Source organism: Pezoporus occidentalis, unplaced genomic scaffold, assembly GCF_034315485.1.
Source record: "Pezoporus occidentalis ecotype Australia unplaced genomic scaffold, CSIRO_AGI_Poc_V1 ctg7, whole genome shotgun sequence".
In the NCBI taxonomy this organism is placed as follows: domain Eukaryota; kingdom Metazoa; phylum Chordata; class Aves; order Psittaciformes; family Psittacidae; genus Pezoporus; species Pezoporus occidentalis.
In genome coordinates, this window is record NW_026916052.1 from 6,419,846 (window position 1) to 6,436,086 (window position 16,241).

The window sequence follows — 16,241 nt, forward strand, 5'->3', positions numbered from 1 at the left end:
AGAAAATAACAGGGAACCTGATGTGCTGTATAAGGGAAAAATCAATGTAAATCCAGGTGGTTTAGGGTTGGTTTGCTTTTCTTGTTTTTTTTGTTGGTTGTTTCATTCTTTGTTTTATTTTGAAAAATGTAACTTCTAGCTGAAACAAAAGTCTCTGGATTAGATGCAGACAGTAGTATTCAAATGCTCCAATTTAGCCTAATGTCTAATTTAGTACGTTCAATCTGAGATAAGTCAAAAGGATATTTCTCAGTTAAACTCTCAAGATACTCTCAGTACAGTGCTCCCAAAGAAACTGAGATTCTCATGTGCTAATTGCATCAGCACTGGAATGACCAGATGATATTATAATAAAAATACATATTTTTGTTGGTGTGTTTAAAAAGAAGGATGATGGATGTGAAATATAGAAAAAAGAATCAGTAGTCCAAAGCTATGGGCCTCACAAAATCAACTTTGTTGCCTAGAGTGTTCTTCAAAAACTATGAGAAAAACAGTGTCTTGAAATGAGATGAAATATAACAGAATAATAACAGAAGGACCTGAAGCACTTTAATCACCTGAGTATTTTGGTGGTTTAATCACAGTGCAATATTTATGTTCCCACTGGTATAATTCCATTACATGGGGCTTTAATCTGTTTTCCTTTAGGGCAAAAGAGAGATGCTACAAGGAGAACTGCCATCCAGAAAAGGAGTTCACTCTCTCCCAAGCTCATTCTCCCCATTACCTGTTTGTGGTTTTTGTTGCTTTTTTTGTTGTTGTTGTGTTGGTCTAGTTAGTGTTATTTTTTTTGGTCCTTTTTTTTTTTTGGGGGGGGGGGAGGTGGTGGCATTGTTTTTTGTTGTTTGTTTGTTTGTGGATTTTTATCTCACATGAAACCAGAAAGCCAGGTGTGTGGAGCCAATTTCTGCAATTTAGCAACTTCACACTGACTTTCACAAAAAGAGTCTTCTCAGAAGAGAAATCCCATTTGAGCATACAAATACATCTACATATCTAATATAAACAAACATAAACCACTTAGAATTATTAAATGAACACATATTTCAGATTCAAATTTAAAATAAAAAATATGCTACATTAATATGAGAAGTTGAAACCATGTGTCCCATCAAACTTAGCCACATTTGTTTGCAAACATACCTAAAAAGAAAAGAAAAGAATTGTGCAGAAAACAAATATTTGGTTTGACCTTCACCAGTCAGTCTCACCTCTGTGCCTGGCAAAATCTTGGAGCAGATTCTCCTGGAAGGCATGGTAAGGCACATGAAAATCAACAAGGTGCTTGGTGACAGCCAGCATGGCTTTACTAAGGGGAAATCCTGCCTGACCAATTTGGTGGCCTTCTATGATGGGGCTACAGAACTGATGGACAGGGGTAGAGCAGTTGATGTCATCTACCTGGACTTGTGCAAAGTGTTCGACACTGTCCCACATGACATCCTTGTCTCTAAATTGGAGAGACATCAATTTGATGGATGGACCACTCAGTGGATAAAGAACTGGCTGGATGGCTGCACACAAAGAGTTGTGGCCAATGGCTCAATGTCCAGCTGGAGACCAGTAACGAGTGGTGTCCCTCAGGGATCGGTGTTGGGACCGGTCTTGTTCAACGTCTTTGTCGCTGACATGGACAGTGGGATTGAGTGCGCCCTCAGCAAGTTTGCCGATGACACCAAGCTGTGTGGTTCGGTTGATACGCTGGAGGGAAGGAATGACATCCAGAGGGACCTTGACACGTTTGTGAGGTGGGCTGATGCCAACCTCATGAAGTTTAACCATGCCAAGTGCAAGGTCCTACACCTGGGTCGGAGCAATCCCAGGCACAGCTACAGGTTGGGCAGAGAAGAGATTCAGAGCAGCCCTGTGGAGAAGGACTTGGGGGTGCTGGTTGATGAGAAAATGAACATGAGCCAGCAGTGTGCGCTTGAAGCCCAGAAAGCCAACCGTATCCTGGGCTGCATCAAAAGGAGTGTGACCAGCAGGTTGAAGGAGGTGATCCTGCCCCTTTGCTCTGCTCTTCTGAGACCTCACCTGGAGTATTGTGTGCAGTTCTGGTGTCCTCAACATAAAAAGGACACGGAACCATTGGAACAAGTCCAGAGAAGGGCCACAAGGATGATCAGGGGACTGGAGCACCTCCCGTATGAAGACAGGCTGAGAAAGTTGGGGCTGTTCAGCCTGGAGAAGGGAAGGCTGCGTGGAGACCTCACAGCAGCCTTCCAGTATCTGAAGGGGGCCTATAAGGATGCTGAGGAGGGACTCTTCATTAGGGACTGTAGTGATAGGACAAGGGGTAACGGGTTAAAACTTAAACAGGGGAAGTTTAGATTGGATAAAAGGAGGAACTTCTTTACTGTAAGGGTGGTAAGGCACTGGAATGGTTCGCCCAGGAAGGTTGTGAATGCTCCATCCCTGGCAGTGTTCAAGACCAGGCTGGGCAGAGCCTTGGGTGATGTGGTTTAGTGTGAGGTGTCCCTCTCCATGGCAGGGAGGTTGGAGCTGGATGATCTTAAGGTCTTTTCCAACCCTAACTATTCTATGATTCTATGATTTTCTCAGAATTATTTAATGTGTTGTCTGAAAGCAGTTCTAAATGAAGCAAGCAGTGCCAATCCAACTGAAGTAATAACTTCTCAGTCCCAGTATAGGAGAAATGTAGAAATAAATTGCCCACAAAAAAAGGAATAACTCTGAAATAAAAGGCAGTAGTCAAACTTTTAATAATCTAGATTACTTGTAAGGGGCAGATTCAAAGAAAGACTTTTAACATTGGAAAGAGCTGAGATGCCTACGTTTACTCTCTTGATAGAATCATAGAATCATTTAGGTTGGAAAAGATCTTTAAAATCATTGAATCCAACTGTTAAACTGGCACTGCCAAGTCCACCACTAAACTATGTCTCCAACTGCCACATTTGCACATCTGTTAAATACCTTCAGGGATGGTGACTACCACTTCCCTGGGCAGCCTGTTCCACAGCTTGACAATCTTTTCAGTGAAGACATTTATCCTAATATCCAGTCTAAACCTCCCCTGGTGCAACTTGAGGCCATTTTCTCTTTTCCTATCTCTTGTTATTTGGAAGAAGAGACTGACATGCACCTCACTACAACCCACTTTCAGGTACGTGTAGGGAGCGATAAGGTCTCCCCTGAGCCTGTCTCCAAGCTGAACAACTGCAGTTCCCTCAGCCATGCCTCATAGGACTTGTTCTCTAGACCCTTCACCAACTTCATTTTACAGATGTTTACAGTGAAGCAGAGGAAGAATTTGACATTTCCACTATTTTACTTGTCCACAGATTTCCTGTGAATTCTGAAGTCGTAACTCTCACGTCTGTGTGTCATCAAATAGACAACACTCTTTTCCTTGGGTTAACATGCTCAAAAAATTAAAAACTTAAAAAGGAAAAATAAAATGTTGGATGCACTGTAGACCCTCGGACATGGGAAGTTTTTAATTTTTTAAATTTTTCTTTTATCAAGAATTGAAGATGCTGAATTAATAAGGCTATTAACACATTAAAAGTACGAGCTAAGTGTTAATAACATTAACTTAATCACTGCTGAGTCAGTTTTATTTTACACAGACTGATGATGTATTTTTAGCTAAGACATTATATAGTAATTAGAAATTACCCAGCAATTATTATGTAAGTGTGATAATTCTCTAAATGTGTTATAAAGTACCTGACAGGATTTTGATTATACATTAAATGTTTACTATATCATCAGCTTAAGATCACATGCTTTGTAATAAAAGACACTAAAGCATAGAATGCTCTGATACAGGTGGGTCCTGGCAACTTCTAATTTCCATACTTCACAGTCCCAGTGGGTTTTTGTAACTCCGTATGCAAGAATGGTCATTGAAACAGGTTGGGATTGGCCAGTGTGCAATAAAATATGCAAGAAAACACCTGTTAACTGTTGAGGATTACTTTCATCCTAGTCTATATTTGATTAGTGCATGAAACATTACACAGGGAGATTTTTGCTGTCAAGATGAAATTTTTGACAAAACGAACAAACAGACATTTTTGAAAAATACCTTTTAAAAAGACTATCAGCTGATCTCATACAAGAAAAATGTTTTAATGTTCTTAAAATAATTCACGTATATTTGCTAAATAAATATTATTAGAACTGGAATTCGTAGGAAGCCTACTGAAATAATATCATTAATTACACTTCACAATGACAGAAATATAATTTGCTTCTCACCAGTGCAATCAATTTATCGTTATCTGCTTAAAAAAAGTGATTTACTGGCACAAGAGACTCCATTTTCAGAAAAACACAGTATTTTTCATTAAAAGTTGACAAATCAGAGCATTCAGAATCCTCTTTTGCTGAAGGTATAAACCAAAACCTAGAAAATTCATCAAAGCTTATTTGTTTGTTCAGATGTCATGGTAGTTTCCTTTAAAATTTGTGTCCTTAAAGCCATCTCAGCATTTTGTTTTTAACTTTCAGAAATCATAACTAGTTTCAGAAAATGGAATTCAAAGAAAGCTTGGAAATAATGAAGCAGTTTGCAAAATATGCATAACAATTCAAAGAATAAGTGTCACAATGAAGTATAAGAACAGTTTGAAAACTGGGTTTAGAACACAGTTTAAGTTACTGCTCTGATACAAATAGTATACTAGTGTGCACTATTTATCAATAACTTTATGGCATTAGGTGTTTTTTATCGAAATCTCAGCCATGGATAAATTAACTTTGTAGGATTATCCACTTTCTGTTAAGAAAAAGAAAAGATAAACCATATAGTCTTAGTACCAGGGGAACCCTGAGAAAAGGTGTCTGAGAATAATCTGGAATCTTCAAGTTCAGAGGAGAAATGAAGAGAACCTCAAGTACATCACATCATAAAAGCAGATGATCAAGCCATCCAGGTTTTCTTTTTTTTTTAATTTGAAACATGATTTCTGAACAGAGTTGCAAACTGTAAAGTGTTTTAGAATAGGGTTGACATTCTGTGTGAAAGCACTTTTGAATTTCCCAGCGGAAGGAGCAAACAGTTGAAATGTTCTTGGCTACCGATTTTCCTTAGGGTGCATTTGATCACATTAAGGGATAATTGCTGCCTCTTACTAATAACCATGAACTGCTCTGAGGAGTATCACTGCCTCTGGAATACACAAGCAGTTCTGAAAATACTCCAACTCCAATACAGGGAATACTTGTACCTGTCTGTAGGCACAGTCTCTTGCTTCTGCGATTAAACACTTGAGTCTTGCTTCTTCCTTTACAGTCTATGCAGTACTATTGTATTTTGTAAAATAGAGTTCTCCAAAGTATGTGAATTACCTTTTGGACATGAGAATGTTTTTCCGCAAGTGAAGCTCAGGTGCTGTAAAGCGCAAAGTAGAATTCTGCTTTGTGGCTTTGCACTTTGTTGAAGGCTTTGATTCATCTACATTAGGTATTTTCAGTCATATATCTAAAATTTTATTTTAAGGGACTGACTAGATAGGTAGAGGCTGTCAGAAGCTTATGTTAATTTTAAGTTACTGAAACTGTCAAAGCATTTTTATTGCAGCCAAAAGAAACTTAGGCTTCAGTCTGCCTTGTTACTGCTCTTTGCCTCACAGTGACTGAAATAAGTCACAGACAAAATTACCGTGCTGGAGAGGTCCCTTCCACAGTGCAGTGCCACTCCACACTTCTCTCTCTGAGGCATGTAATTCCTAATAATACTTTGTTTTCACCTATTCTACATTATTTTATTTGCAAAGCTGCTTTTGATCACTGCTGAATAATAGAAATTAATGACATGAAAATATTTTTGTGTACAAGAATTGATGTAGTACAGCTGTTAAGACTGCTTGGATTTGACAGCATAAAATAGTTGTTAAACCAAATCAATGAAATTTTCATTTACCAGTAAGGTAAATTAAACAAGAGAAATTTGCAGTTCATAACCATTTAATATTTCCAATAGATGGGTTTCTGTTTCAGACAGTATTCTGGTATACCTATACCCTAATACCATATTCCAGGTTCTGAAGACTTTTCTTTTTTTTTCCCTTTAAATTTTATCCTCTGACTGCTTTCATAAAATAACAAACTTATTCTATTTGTTCTTAAATCGTATTTACCTCAGAAAAGTCACAGATTTATGACAGCTTATAAAAATAAGACACACGAAATGGTTTTATGATGCAAAGAATATTTACATTTGAGTCTATACATATTTTTCTTCCCTCTTCACAAGATTGAAATGCATTTCATAAGTACATTTAGCTTACACATTTAAATGTGCCATTTACAGTGGGATTACAGGGTTCATAATAGACTTAGTAAGCATTATCATGACTTTTTTTGTTTCTTATATCATAGCACATTTCCATAGTAGTCTATATGTTGGGGAGCTTGCTTAGAGATTGCTAGTCCCCTCTCAGTCTGCAGAGATGAGACAAACAGCTCCTCCTATTAAATATTCCCTAATCACTGTGATGAATTTGTGTTCCCTTTCCTTGCTCTCCTGGCAGCCTTACAACTCTGGCTAACAGTTTTAACAGAAAGCTTCAACCCTTTTTTCAGAGCACAAATTGGTGAGGATGCTCTCACTGTCTCCAGTAATAAAAAGACACTAGTGGTTGCATCACCAAGAACACAACTTTGCTCTTTTACGTCTTAATGCTCTGCATCAGAGCACTCGGGAACCCAAGTGGAAAGACATGTCTACTGTAAGTCAGGCTTTTAAATTCCAGTGAGGGCATAAATTCAGATACACCAAATATGCTTTGTGCACCTAAAAAAACCCTTGCTCACTACCAAGACTCTTTACAAGTTCATTGAGCTCTCTCCTCTGGCTTTCAGACAATTTTAGGAGGCCTGGATTTTAACCCTGGCGTTTGTAACTTAGGTTGTGTTGATCTATTTTTACCTTTATCTTACAATGCAGATGGGTGTGTGTTTTAGATATTTTCAATAATTAAAGCTCTTAATTTATCTTTCATCAATGCACTTTTTTTTTTAATTTTATAAACATTACCAATAGTAATCTGCATATAAGAAATATGAATGGATAGAAAATGTCAGAATTTCCCCGTATCCAACCAACAGACCTTCCTCTCCATTTCTGTAATTCCAAAGACCCAAATTACAGAACATATGCCTGGCAATCACTTACATGAATAATGCCTATTTTGTGGCCCACAAACTCTAATAATAAGATATATTCAGCATACCTCACTTTGCTGATTAACAGCAATTCCATTTATACTATGTGTTCTCACAGACTGCCATAAAATTATAGAGAATTTGGAAAACAAAATCAAAATTACTTCTTTGATATATGAAACTATAAGAAAAATGTACTTCACTAAAAGGCGTTATGCTGAAGAAGTCTATAGACAGTTTGTGAAGTATTAGCCAAAAATCTTTTAATGAAGATTTATAATATGGGCACAAAAATTTTAAAATTAAATACCTAGATTATCTCCTGTTCCAAAAGGCCAGTAGTGCTTTAACATTTTTGCTGGTATTATACATCATAATCATCATGAAGATACCAATTTTAGAGACAAGCACGTTTGGGACACAACATAAGATAGAAAAAGACATCAGCATCAGAACCTGCTAATTTACAAAAAGGGCTATTTTTACAAAATAATGACAGGGTGATTTGGAGGTAACAGATGGAAGTAGAAGTAGAAATGTCAAAAGAAAAATGGAAAAGCAAAGGAACATATGAGAAACTGTATTTATGTGCACAATCAATATTCTGTGTACATGTATAAAGAATGCATTAATAACTCTGCATAAAGGAACACCTGAGGCTGGCTGAGAAGCAGTTTGCCAGCAGGCTGAATCGGAGCAAGGAGATACCATCTTTAAGCACCAAAGACATCAGATCCCAGAAAAGAGTATTTTACGTACTTTAGAACCTCCTTGGCTAATCCAGTAAAAATGTGCAGTGGGAATAACAGTCAGCTGCACTAAATGGCTGCCTACAGGGAGAGTCATCAAGGGTAGTTCTCTTTTATCACAGAATGCCCCTTGAAGGCAATGGCAATGTGTTTTACACAACACTGTTGCTGACAGTGAAACTGTAGCCTCCGTGTTGAGGAACAGATAGGAATTTGGAAAAAAATTGCTTAGACTGAAGGGGGACAGAATTGAGAACTTCTCAAACTATTGTTATATTCTGAGCACAGGTAACACTGTAACTCTGAACAATGATTTACCAACTTTGGTGGCTGGAGAACAACTAGACGTAAACACATGGCAAGCTACATTCTATATTTGTTTTATTAAATACCTGTTTCTGATATCCTAACCTTAAGATCTTACCCATGCAAGTTTTTTACTGTTTTATTTATAGCCCTGACTAATATTGTGAGGTGAATCATTTTTCAGCTAAATCAGAGGTTTGTAGAATGAAGAAAATTTCTGAGGAACCTGTATTCCAGAACATTTTTAAACTCAATGGAAATTCAGTGTTTTCTGCAAGTCTTTTACGGACCATTGTAGGAAGAACATAAAGACAGATGTTTTAAATGATAGCAAATGCCCGTCTCATCCAAAAGCGTGTCTCTCAAAAGGAGATGACTAGGAAATGTGAATACAGGACAAGCATTTAAGGTTTTTCTCAGCTTTCTCAGCTTCCACCATGTTGTGGTTTAGGAATGTCATAAACCAGAGGTGATCATGTGGTTTACTAAACAAGAAACAGATTCTTTTTTATGACATTTTTGAGCCTCCACTGAACCCATGTAAACTTTTGGTATACAAAGAATTTGTTGCTAGGTGTTCCAGAGCCTCACATCACAGTGCATGAAGAATCACTTTGGCTTGTTTTGGTCACAGGTAATTTGACCTTAATATCTTATTTACACCTTTTTTTTTTTTATTGTTCTCTTAACTACTGAGGTTTGTTTAGAGTGAGAGTAGTATTCACAGATGGGAATGTGGGAAAGAGTTCCTATCAGCAGATAGATACTGATGTAGTGAGGCTCACTACAAAAAAAACATGGCTCCTTACAGCTACCTTAACTCTGGACAAACTTCCATAGTGTCAGACTTAATAGTTGAAGTTCACACAACTCCTGGAAGATCTACCATTTTTCCTCCTTTCTCAAGCTCTAAATAATAGAAGGAAGAAGAGATCACATTCCTCTCACCTCATCTTTCCCCTGTATGAACAAGCAGTGGAAAAAATAGCCTGGATCAGTCTCTACACCTTCCTTGTAACTGGGAGCAAAGAACTCCACCTCAGTTGACAATTAAGCATATGGGAGATCAAAAGGAGAAGGAAAAGAGCATACTTTTTTTTGTGCAATCACCACTGAAGAATGAAAGAAATACAAGCTTTTTGAGGCAGAAGGAGAAAGAGCAAGATTCTTTCCCTATCACCCATATGCATCTACTGACTAACTGAACAATTTCATACAGTAGGCCTCACAAACAGTATCCATTTCATTGTTGATAATACAGAATTTTCCAAACCTTTACTCCTAAAGAAGTAATGCTTTAATAAAATGTGTTAAGTTTGAACTATTACTTTTCATTTGGTTTTGCGTTTTTTAGTTCCTAAATGCCAAATATCAAGATTTAGTGTAGTTTGATATAAGCACAAATTCACATAGCACAGATGTCATTCAAATATGTTAAAAATATGTTTGATTTTGCTAACAATACAATCAAAACTTGGGATATATTTAGAATGCGTTTAATGCCTTGTAAGGCTATGCACCTGGTTACACATGAGCCTTCTCTATTATTAATCTGAAATGACTACAAAAAAAGCCCAGTCAAAGAGAATTTATGGGCTACTTCAGACTGAAATTTGGAAAAACAATGTATTGTATATTCATTAATCAGTGAGTCCTTTTTATGGTCTTGTTTTGTGTCAGATACTGAATTTGCATCTGTTAAGGGGGAATCTTCTAATTCATAAAGAGCCCTACTGAAATTACTTAAATTCAACCTACAGGTTTTCTTCATAACCTTTCAACCCACAACTTCTAAAAAGCCATACTTGTCATCTGAACCATGTCACATTTATGGAATTCCATATGTTGCTTCAAGTTTCTCACTAAGCAAAACAGAGTCACAGATATATATGTATATAAAGGGATCTAAAATCGAAATCTCATTTGTCTCCATGTCAATCTTTGGACAAGCATTTTTCAATCTGAAGTGAACCTTACACTCACCAAAGAATAAGATAACGCATTATGCAGTAACGAACACAGAAGTATAAGAGGAAACAGTCCTGTAGATAGCTATTAAAATGTCACTAATTTAATGTAAGGAATTAACTTCTTTTGATCTAAATAGTTGCATGTCAATAATAGAAACTTTAAAGTCACTAACTTGGTAGGTAATTGAACAGATAAGTACAGACAGATTTACTACAGAAAAATAAAGAGTAATTTGGAAAAAGTGAGATACATCACACTGATTTCAGCTGGTGATTGTGGTATAAATGCAGTCATAGTATACAGTAGTCACAGTACACACAGCTACCAGTTATTAGAGACCAAAAGTGGCAATAGAGGTTTGCGCTACAAAGAAAACAACATACTCCACTGTAGACACAAATCGGCTCCAAATTTCTCTTTTATAAAACCTTCTAAGTATTCAGTAATAACTTCAAACTTCAGCATTTTGTTAGACATTATGTAACTTGAAATTTTTCTGCAAGTAGTTCTCTTGACCCTCAAATTAATTAGTCTGCTTGTTACTTTTACTTTTATTCTTTCCTAAGCTTGCTGGTAGCAGTGACTTTCTTGTGAAGAGCATGGAATGGAATAAAAAGGCGGGTCTGAACTAATGTGTTGGAGGGAGGAAAAAACCTTTGCAATTTATTAATGTATTCAAAAGACTGTTACAAAACTTTACAATTTAATTATTGGAAGATTATAGAACTGCTTCAGTGCTTCTGTACTGTGTTAAATAAACTGTACGTGCAAGGAGTAATAAATGAAATTGTTAATTTCAGTGCATCCTTAGGGAATAATGGAGGAGGGGGTGGTAGTTACATTATTTAGAGCTCCAAATGGATTTGAGTTTATATGCAGTAATAAATCTTAAATACATTCTTAATTAACCCTGCCTCAAGCCCCTTTTTACCTTAGGAGTTGAGAGACACAGTGTCTGTTAGAATAACTCACCATTCATATTCTTAAAGATGCTTAGGATTGGGAGGATTTGCCGATAATAGGGCACCAAGGCCCTCCCCACCATGTCAGCTGACGCCACCAGGTGCTGGAGGACTTTCAGTGTGGTGCAGATGATCTGTCGGTTACGAAGGTTCAGTGCATCTGTGATGTAGAAAGAACAACAGGCAGAAAGCAGAATTAATTTCTAAAATGTAGAGGGAGGGGGAGAAGTCCTCTAATGGACAAATTTAATTAAACTGTACTCTGCTGGGGAATGTAAGTGGCTCTTTATTAGTGCAGCTTTGAAAGATCCCAAAGATGGATTGCAGTCCTGATGTTATAAAACACTGCCTTGTCTGATTGTTATTTGTTCCCACAATTTGTGATGACTGTTCAGTAACCCAAAGAATGCAGCTCATTATTCACTCATGGTGCCTGCGTAATACTGGCATGGTCTAAACAAATAAAAAATAAATGTGCAGTATGTACCATTTGGGGCCAATGGAACTGTACAACTGCAAGACAACCTGCGAAGGTTGACAACAGCTACATTCTAGTGCAACAATTAGTGTTTGTATGTTTGTACTCATTTATTTTATGCTCATTTTATTCATTCAACTAACAATGCCTTCTATTATGAGAATCCGTACAATGAAGCAAATGTTAATAGGGAAAAAAAATCCACAAAACCCCCCTGTAGCTTTCCTTAAAAGACAAACATCCTAGGTGAAAAAAAAAAAGGATTTTGTCTTGCCTACTTTAGATTTTTCTCTTAGCTTTCAGCATCATGCTTCTAATCTTACAATACTAAGATATTTCCTAAATACCTTTTGTTTGTCTTTTAATTTTACTAAAAAAAAGTACCTTGCGTTCTCTTTTGTAATTAAAAATGAGTCATGCTTGAAATCTGTTTTGTTTATTTTCTTGAAAAAACTGTCTAGTTATAAGACCCCTGAAATTATGCAGCTGGAATCTGTTGTCAAATTTGGTATGCTACCATAAATCCATAAAATCATAGAATGGTCTCTGTTGGAAGGGACCTGAAACATCTAGTTCCGTCCCTTCTGCTATGGGCAAGCACACCCTTCACTAGACCAGGCAGCTCGAAGCCACATCCAGCTTCTCTGGGCAACCTGCTCCAGTGTCACACCACCCTCACAGTAAAGAATTTCTTCCTACTATCTAACCTAAGTCTACCCTCTTTCCATTTAAAGCCATTGCTCTTTGACTTATCACTACACACCCTTGTAAAAAATCCCTCTCCAGCTTTCCTCATGGGTGGATGTTCTAAGGCTACTTTAGCAAAGAGAAAACTTCAGATAAAAATTTAAATATTCAGTCCAAATCTCAAGCAGGAAAATATTCTCTTACATAGAGGAACAGGCAATATTTATTTTTTTAAAAGAGTGATCGGAAAAGAAAGCTCTGGGCTTCCAACATACAGGTTTATTCATGACTTAGCTGTCATACACAGAAATAGCAGCTAACTGAACCAATAATTATCCTTAACATTTGTAATTTTCAGTACAATAATTATTTGTTATTCATACAAACATGAATATTTGTATTCACTTGTATGAATGAATTTATATAAACACAAATAAAATAATTATTTTTTTAACAATTAAAAATATTAATAAAATTAATTAATCATACAAATACTAGTAATTAACTTAAGGGACATCAAAATTAATCAATATGACAGAAATCACAGCTTCTTAATCCTAAACCACAGTTTCCTGCTGCATAACAGCTTCCAGCTCTTCCTGCTGTTGTACATGCTGCATGCAGTGGTGTAGATTTACTTCAGTTGGCTACTGATCCCACCACCTTTGTGGGGGAGGACTTGATAAGCCCTCATGCTTATGTGTCCATTCTCAGGCACTTCCATGGTTTCTAACACCACAAACCTTGTGTCTTTGCTGCCACACGGATCTCCTACCTCCACTGCAATGGCAGACTGAAGGATCTTGCTAGCACACTGTCCCTAAAACACTGGAGTGCTATCCCCAGGTTTATCTCTAGAGAACCTGGTTTTATTCCTTTTCCCCTTCAAATCTAGTTTAAAGCTCTTTTAAGGAGCCCTGCTAACTCCTGTGCAAAGATCCTTTTTCCCCTTTGAGACAGGTGTACCCCATCTGGTGTCAGCAGGCCTGAATGTTATGTAAACTGACCCATAATCAAAAACCCCAAAATTCTGCTGGTGACATCAGGCTTGGAGCCAGGTATTGTTATGCTGGCTCTTTCTGTTTCTTCCCTTATCGTTTCCTGCAACTGGAGGGATAGAGTAGAACACTACTTGTGCTCCTGATCTGTTAACCAGTTGTCCCAAGGCACTGAAGTCTCTCATAATTGGCCTTGGACATCCTGTTGCAACTTCATCGCTGCCTACCTGAAAAATCAATAATGGATAATAATCTGAGGGCTGTACCATGTTAAGATGCTTTCTCTTCACATCTTTAACTCAGGTCCCAGGGAAACAGCAGACTACTCTAAGAAGTGGGTCCAATCTGCGTATTGGGCTTTCTGTTCCCTGCAGAAGGGAGTCTCTGTGACAATGACCAATCTTCTTTTTCTAAATAGAAGCAGCTTTGACAGAGGATGTAGGCTGACAACCTCAGCAACACCTCCGAGCTAGACAAACCATCATCCTCTTTATTGTTCAGTTCCTCTTGCAGATCCTCACACCTACTGTGTACAGTTCTGGTGTCCTCAACATAAAAAGGACATGGAACTGTTGGAACAAGTCCAGGTTGAACAGATCCTTGGGTGACACGGTTTAGTGTGAGGTGTCCCTGCCCACGGCAGGGGGGGTTGGAACTAGATGATCTTAAGGTCCTTTCCAACCCTAACTATTCTATGATCTATGATTCTATTGTGAAAGGCAGCTGTGAAGGTGGGGTACTCACAGAGGAAACAGGCCTACTGTGCCAGGCAGGAACTTGCCGTTTTTGCTTATCCCTTAAGTCACTGTGTTCAGCCAGCTGGAGAAAAGATGGGGAATTCCCCGTATCAGACATCCTGTCTGCCTCTCTCACTCTCTCCCACTGCTTCCCAGAGCTCTGTCGCTAAGTGGAGTTCCTCTGCCTGGGTACACCTCCCACAGATGTCCTTACTGCTACTGTCTGATACTGGCATAAACGTAGGTCAGACCCTTTGGCCTGGACAGATCTTGATGCAGATGGATAGGGTAGAATAAAACAGACTAAAGAATTTGAGCCTGAAGCCCTTCAAATTGCAGAAATTTTCAGTGTGTGTTTGGAAAACACTTGCAAATATCAAAAGTAATATCAAATTGACTGCAGAAGTGTTGTTATTATTATTAAATATTTGGACTGTGGCATGCATAGCAGTCAAAAAGCTCCTGGCTTGATTATATTAGGCACTTCATAAACACTTAATTAGAGACAGTCCCTGCCCCAAGGATACATCAATTTCAAACATATGTTTATCTTTTAAAAATCCGGTAATTATTTTTTGTGTACTACCATCACTGGAGACCATTCTCCCACATGAATCAAAGGAAGAAAATTTTAATGCAGCATATGAAATAAGTACATATCGACATTTTGAAAAATGTCAGTGATATCCAGAGGTTAATAAAAATGCAAGAAAGTACTAGCATCCTCACACAGGAATAAAGCAGACCATTGAAAACTCTTGGCACAGTACAGCTACATATCCCTGAAGAAGGAAACATTCATAATATCCAAAGTATTCCACTTTGAAAGCATGGTAGGCTGTTGCCTCCTGACCTAGAAGTTTGCTATAAGACATGGATCTTCACAATAATAGCAAAGTGAATGACTAGTTTGCTTCTCAGTTAAAGATACCTTTCTACTCCCTAAAGGGTTTTTAGAGGACTTCCCTCCCTCACTGGTATATATTTCCCTTTCGGTGTGTGGCAGTTCTGATGTTTTCTCCTTTAATGGTACATAAGCTTGAGAATTTTGCTTGTGATTAGGATAAACAGTTTTCCAGGAGACCCTCTAGCTTAGCTAGCTGCTTAGTGCAAGTATATAATGAAATGTGGAATTGATACATTTTAAAAGCCAGGAAACATGACAGAATTTCTCCCAGTATACAGCTGATCTTTTCCATGAGATAGTATATTTTCACAGAAGAGGCTGAATCAGAATGTTCTTCCCCAGATAGCACAGTGACAGTCTAAACAAATCAGATTCCCCAAACTTCCATATATTCTCTAAAAATTAAAGTTTAGATTTTGGTAGTTATATTTAAAATTATGATGATATTTTAATCGTCTTTAATTTGCACTGGCCTTCAATTATATTCAACCCCTTTTCCAAGTACACCTGTGAATCTGTTTAGAAACGCACTGACAGTTTCCTTTTTTTCCTTAGATCTCACAACCAAGGATTAAAACCAGCTTAGTTTGCTTTGATATCTCTCTCCTGCCAATTTGTAAATAAGGTACCTGTTTTAGAAAATTCTTTGCCTAAAGCAGAACAAGATACATAGAGCAGGTCTCCTGCAGGACAACAAGCAGTCAGGGAAAAGATGCTTCAATTGTTGTGATCTACTTAATCTTGTTGATCAAGGGCTTCTTTTTTAAATTCAGAGGGTCAGGTTAAAGAACTGCTAACATGAAGTGTTCTCAAAATGCAATTGATTAAAGTGATATGTACCTCTCTTACAGAGAACTTTGTTCAAAACTTAAAAATAAGTACCTGAACTGATATAATAGAAGTTTTACGTTAATTTTACAGAACATTAATGAAGGCTGTTACAAACAAAGTGTTTCAATCAAGTGTGAGTAAAAACCAGAATAACAACCTTGTGTTTGTGTAATTTTTTAGTCAGGTAAGGTCCTGATCCAATTCACAATATAAATGTACAGATACTACTTCCAGTATAACTGAATGAGTGATGTTATACAGTGAGGTGATGGGAAAAAGGAATAGGGGGCAAAGCATGAAAACCGTAGGCCAATTTTGTCATCAAAGACTTTGTCCTGTGAAGCCAGAGCCCAAGACACAGAAAAGTCTAAAATCCGTAAGCGGATAATTGATACTTGCAAGGAACGTGGTCTAGCAGAATATGAGAGTCAGTTGCTTTTTTTCAGCTTTAATTGTGCTTGTAACTGTAGTATTT

General features: G+C 37.5%; 1 protein-coding gene across 4 annotated transcripts in view; it reads right to left on the minus strand.

The window, feature by feature from the left end:
* The window catches only part of PACRG (parkin coregulated), a 240,929-nt gene that overhangs the window by 86,765 nt on the left and 137,923 nt on the right, over positions 1-16,241 (minus strand). For 3 of the 4 annotated variants that reach the window (XM_062641884.1, XM_062641882.1, XM_062641883.1), the window contains one exon: positions 11,139-11,288. In XM_062641884.1, coding sequence (XP_062497868.1) covers positions 11,139-11,288 — 150 coding nt within the window. Of the gene's footprint in view, positions 1-9,010; positions 9,156-11,138; positions 11,289-16,241 lie in introns of all 4 variants that reach the window. The other variant, XR_009969097.1, reaches the window with a different exon arrangement.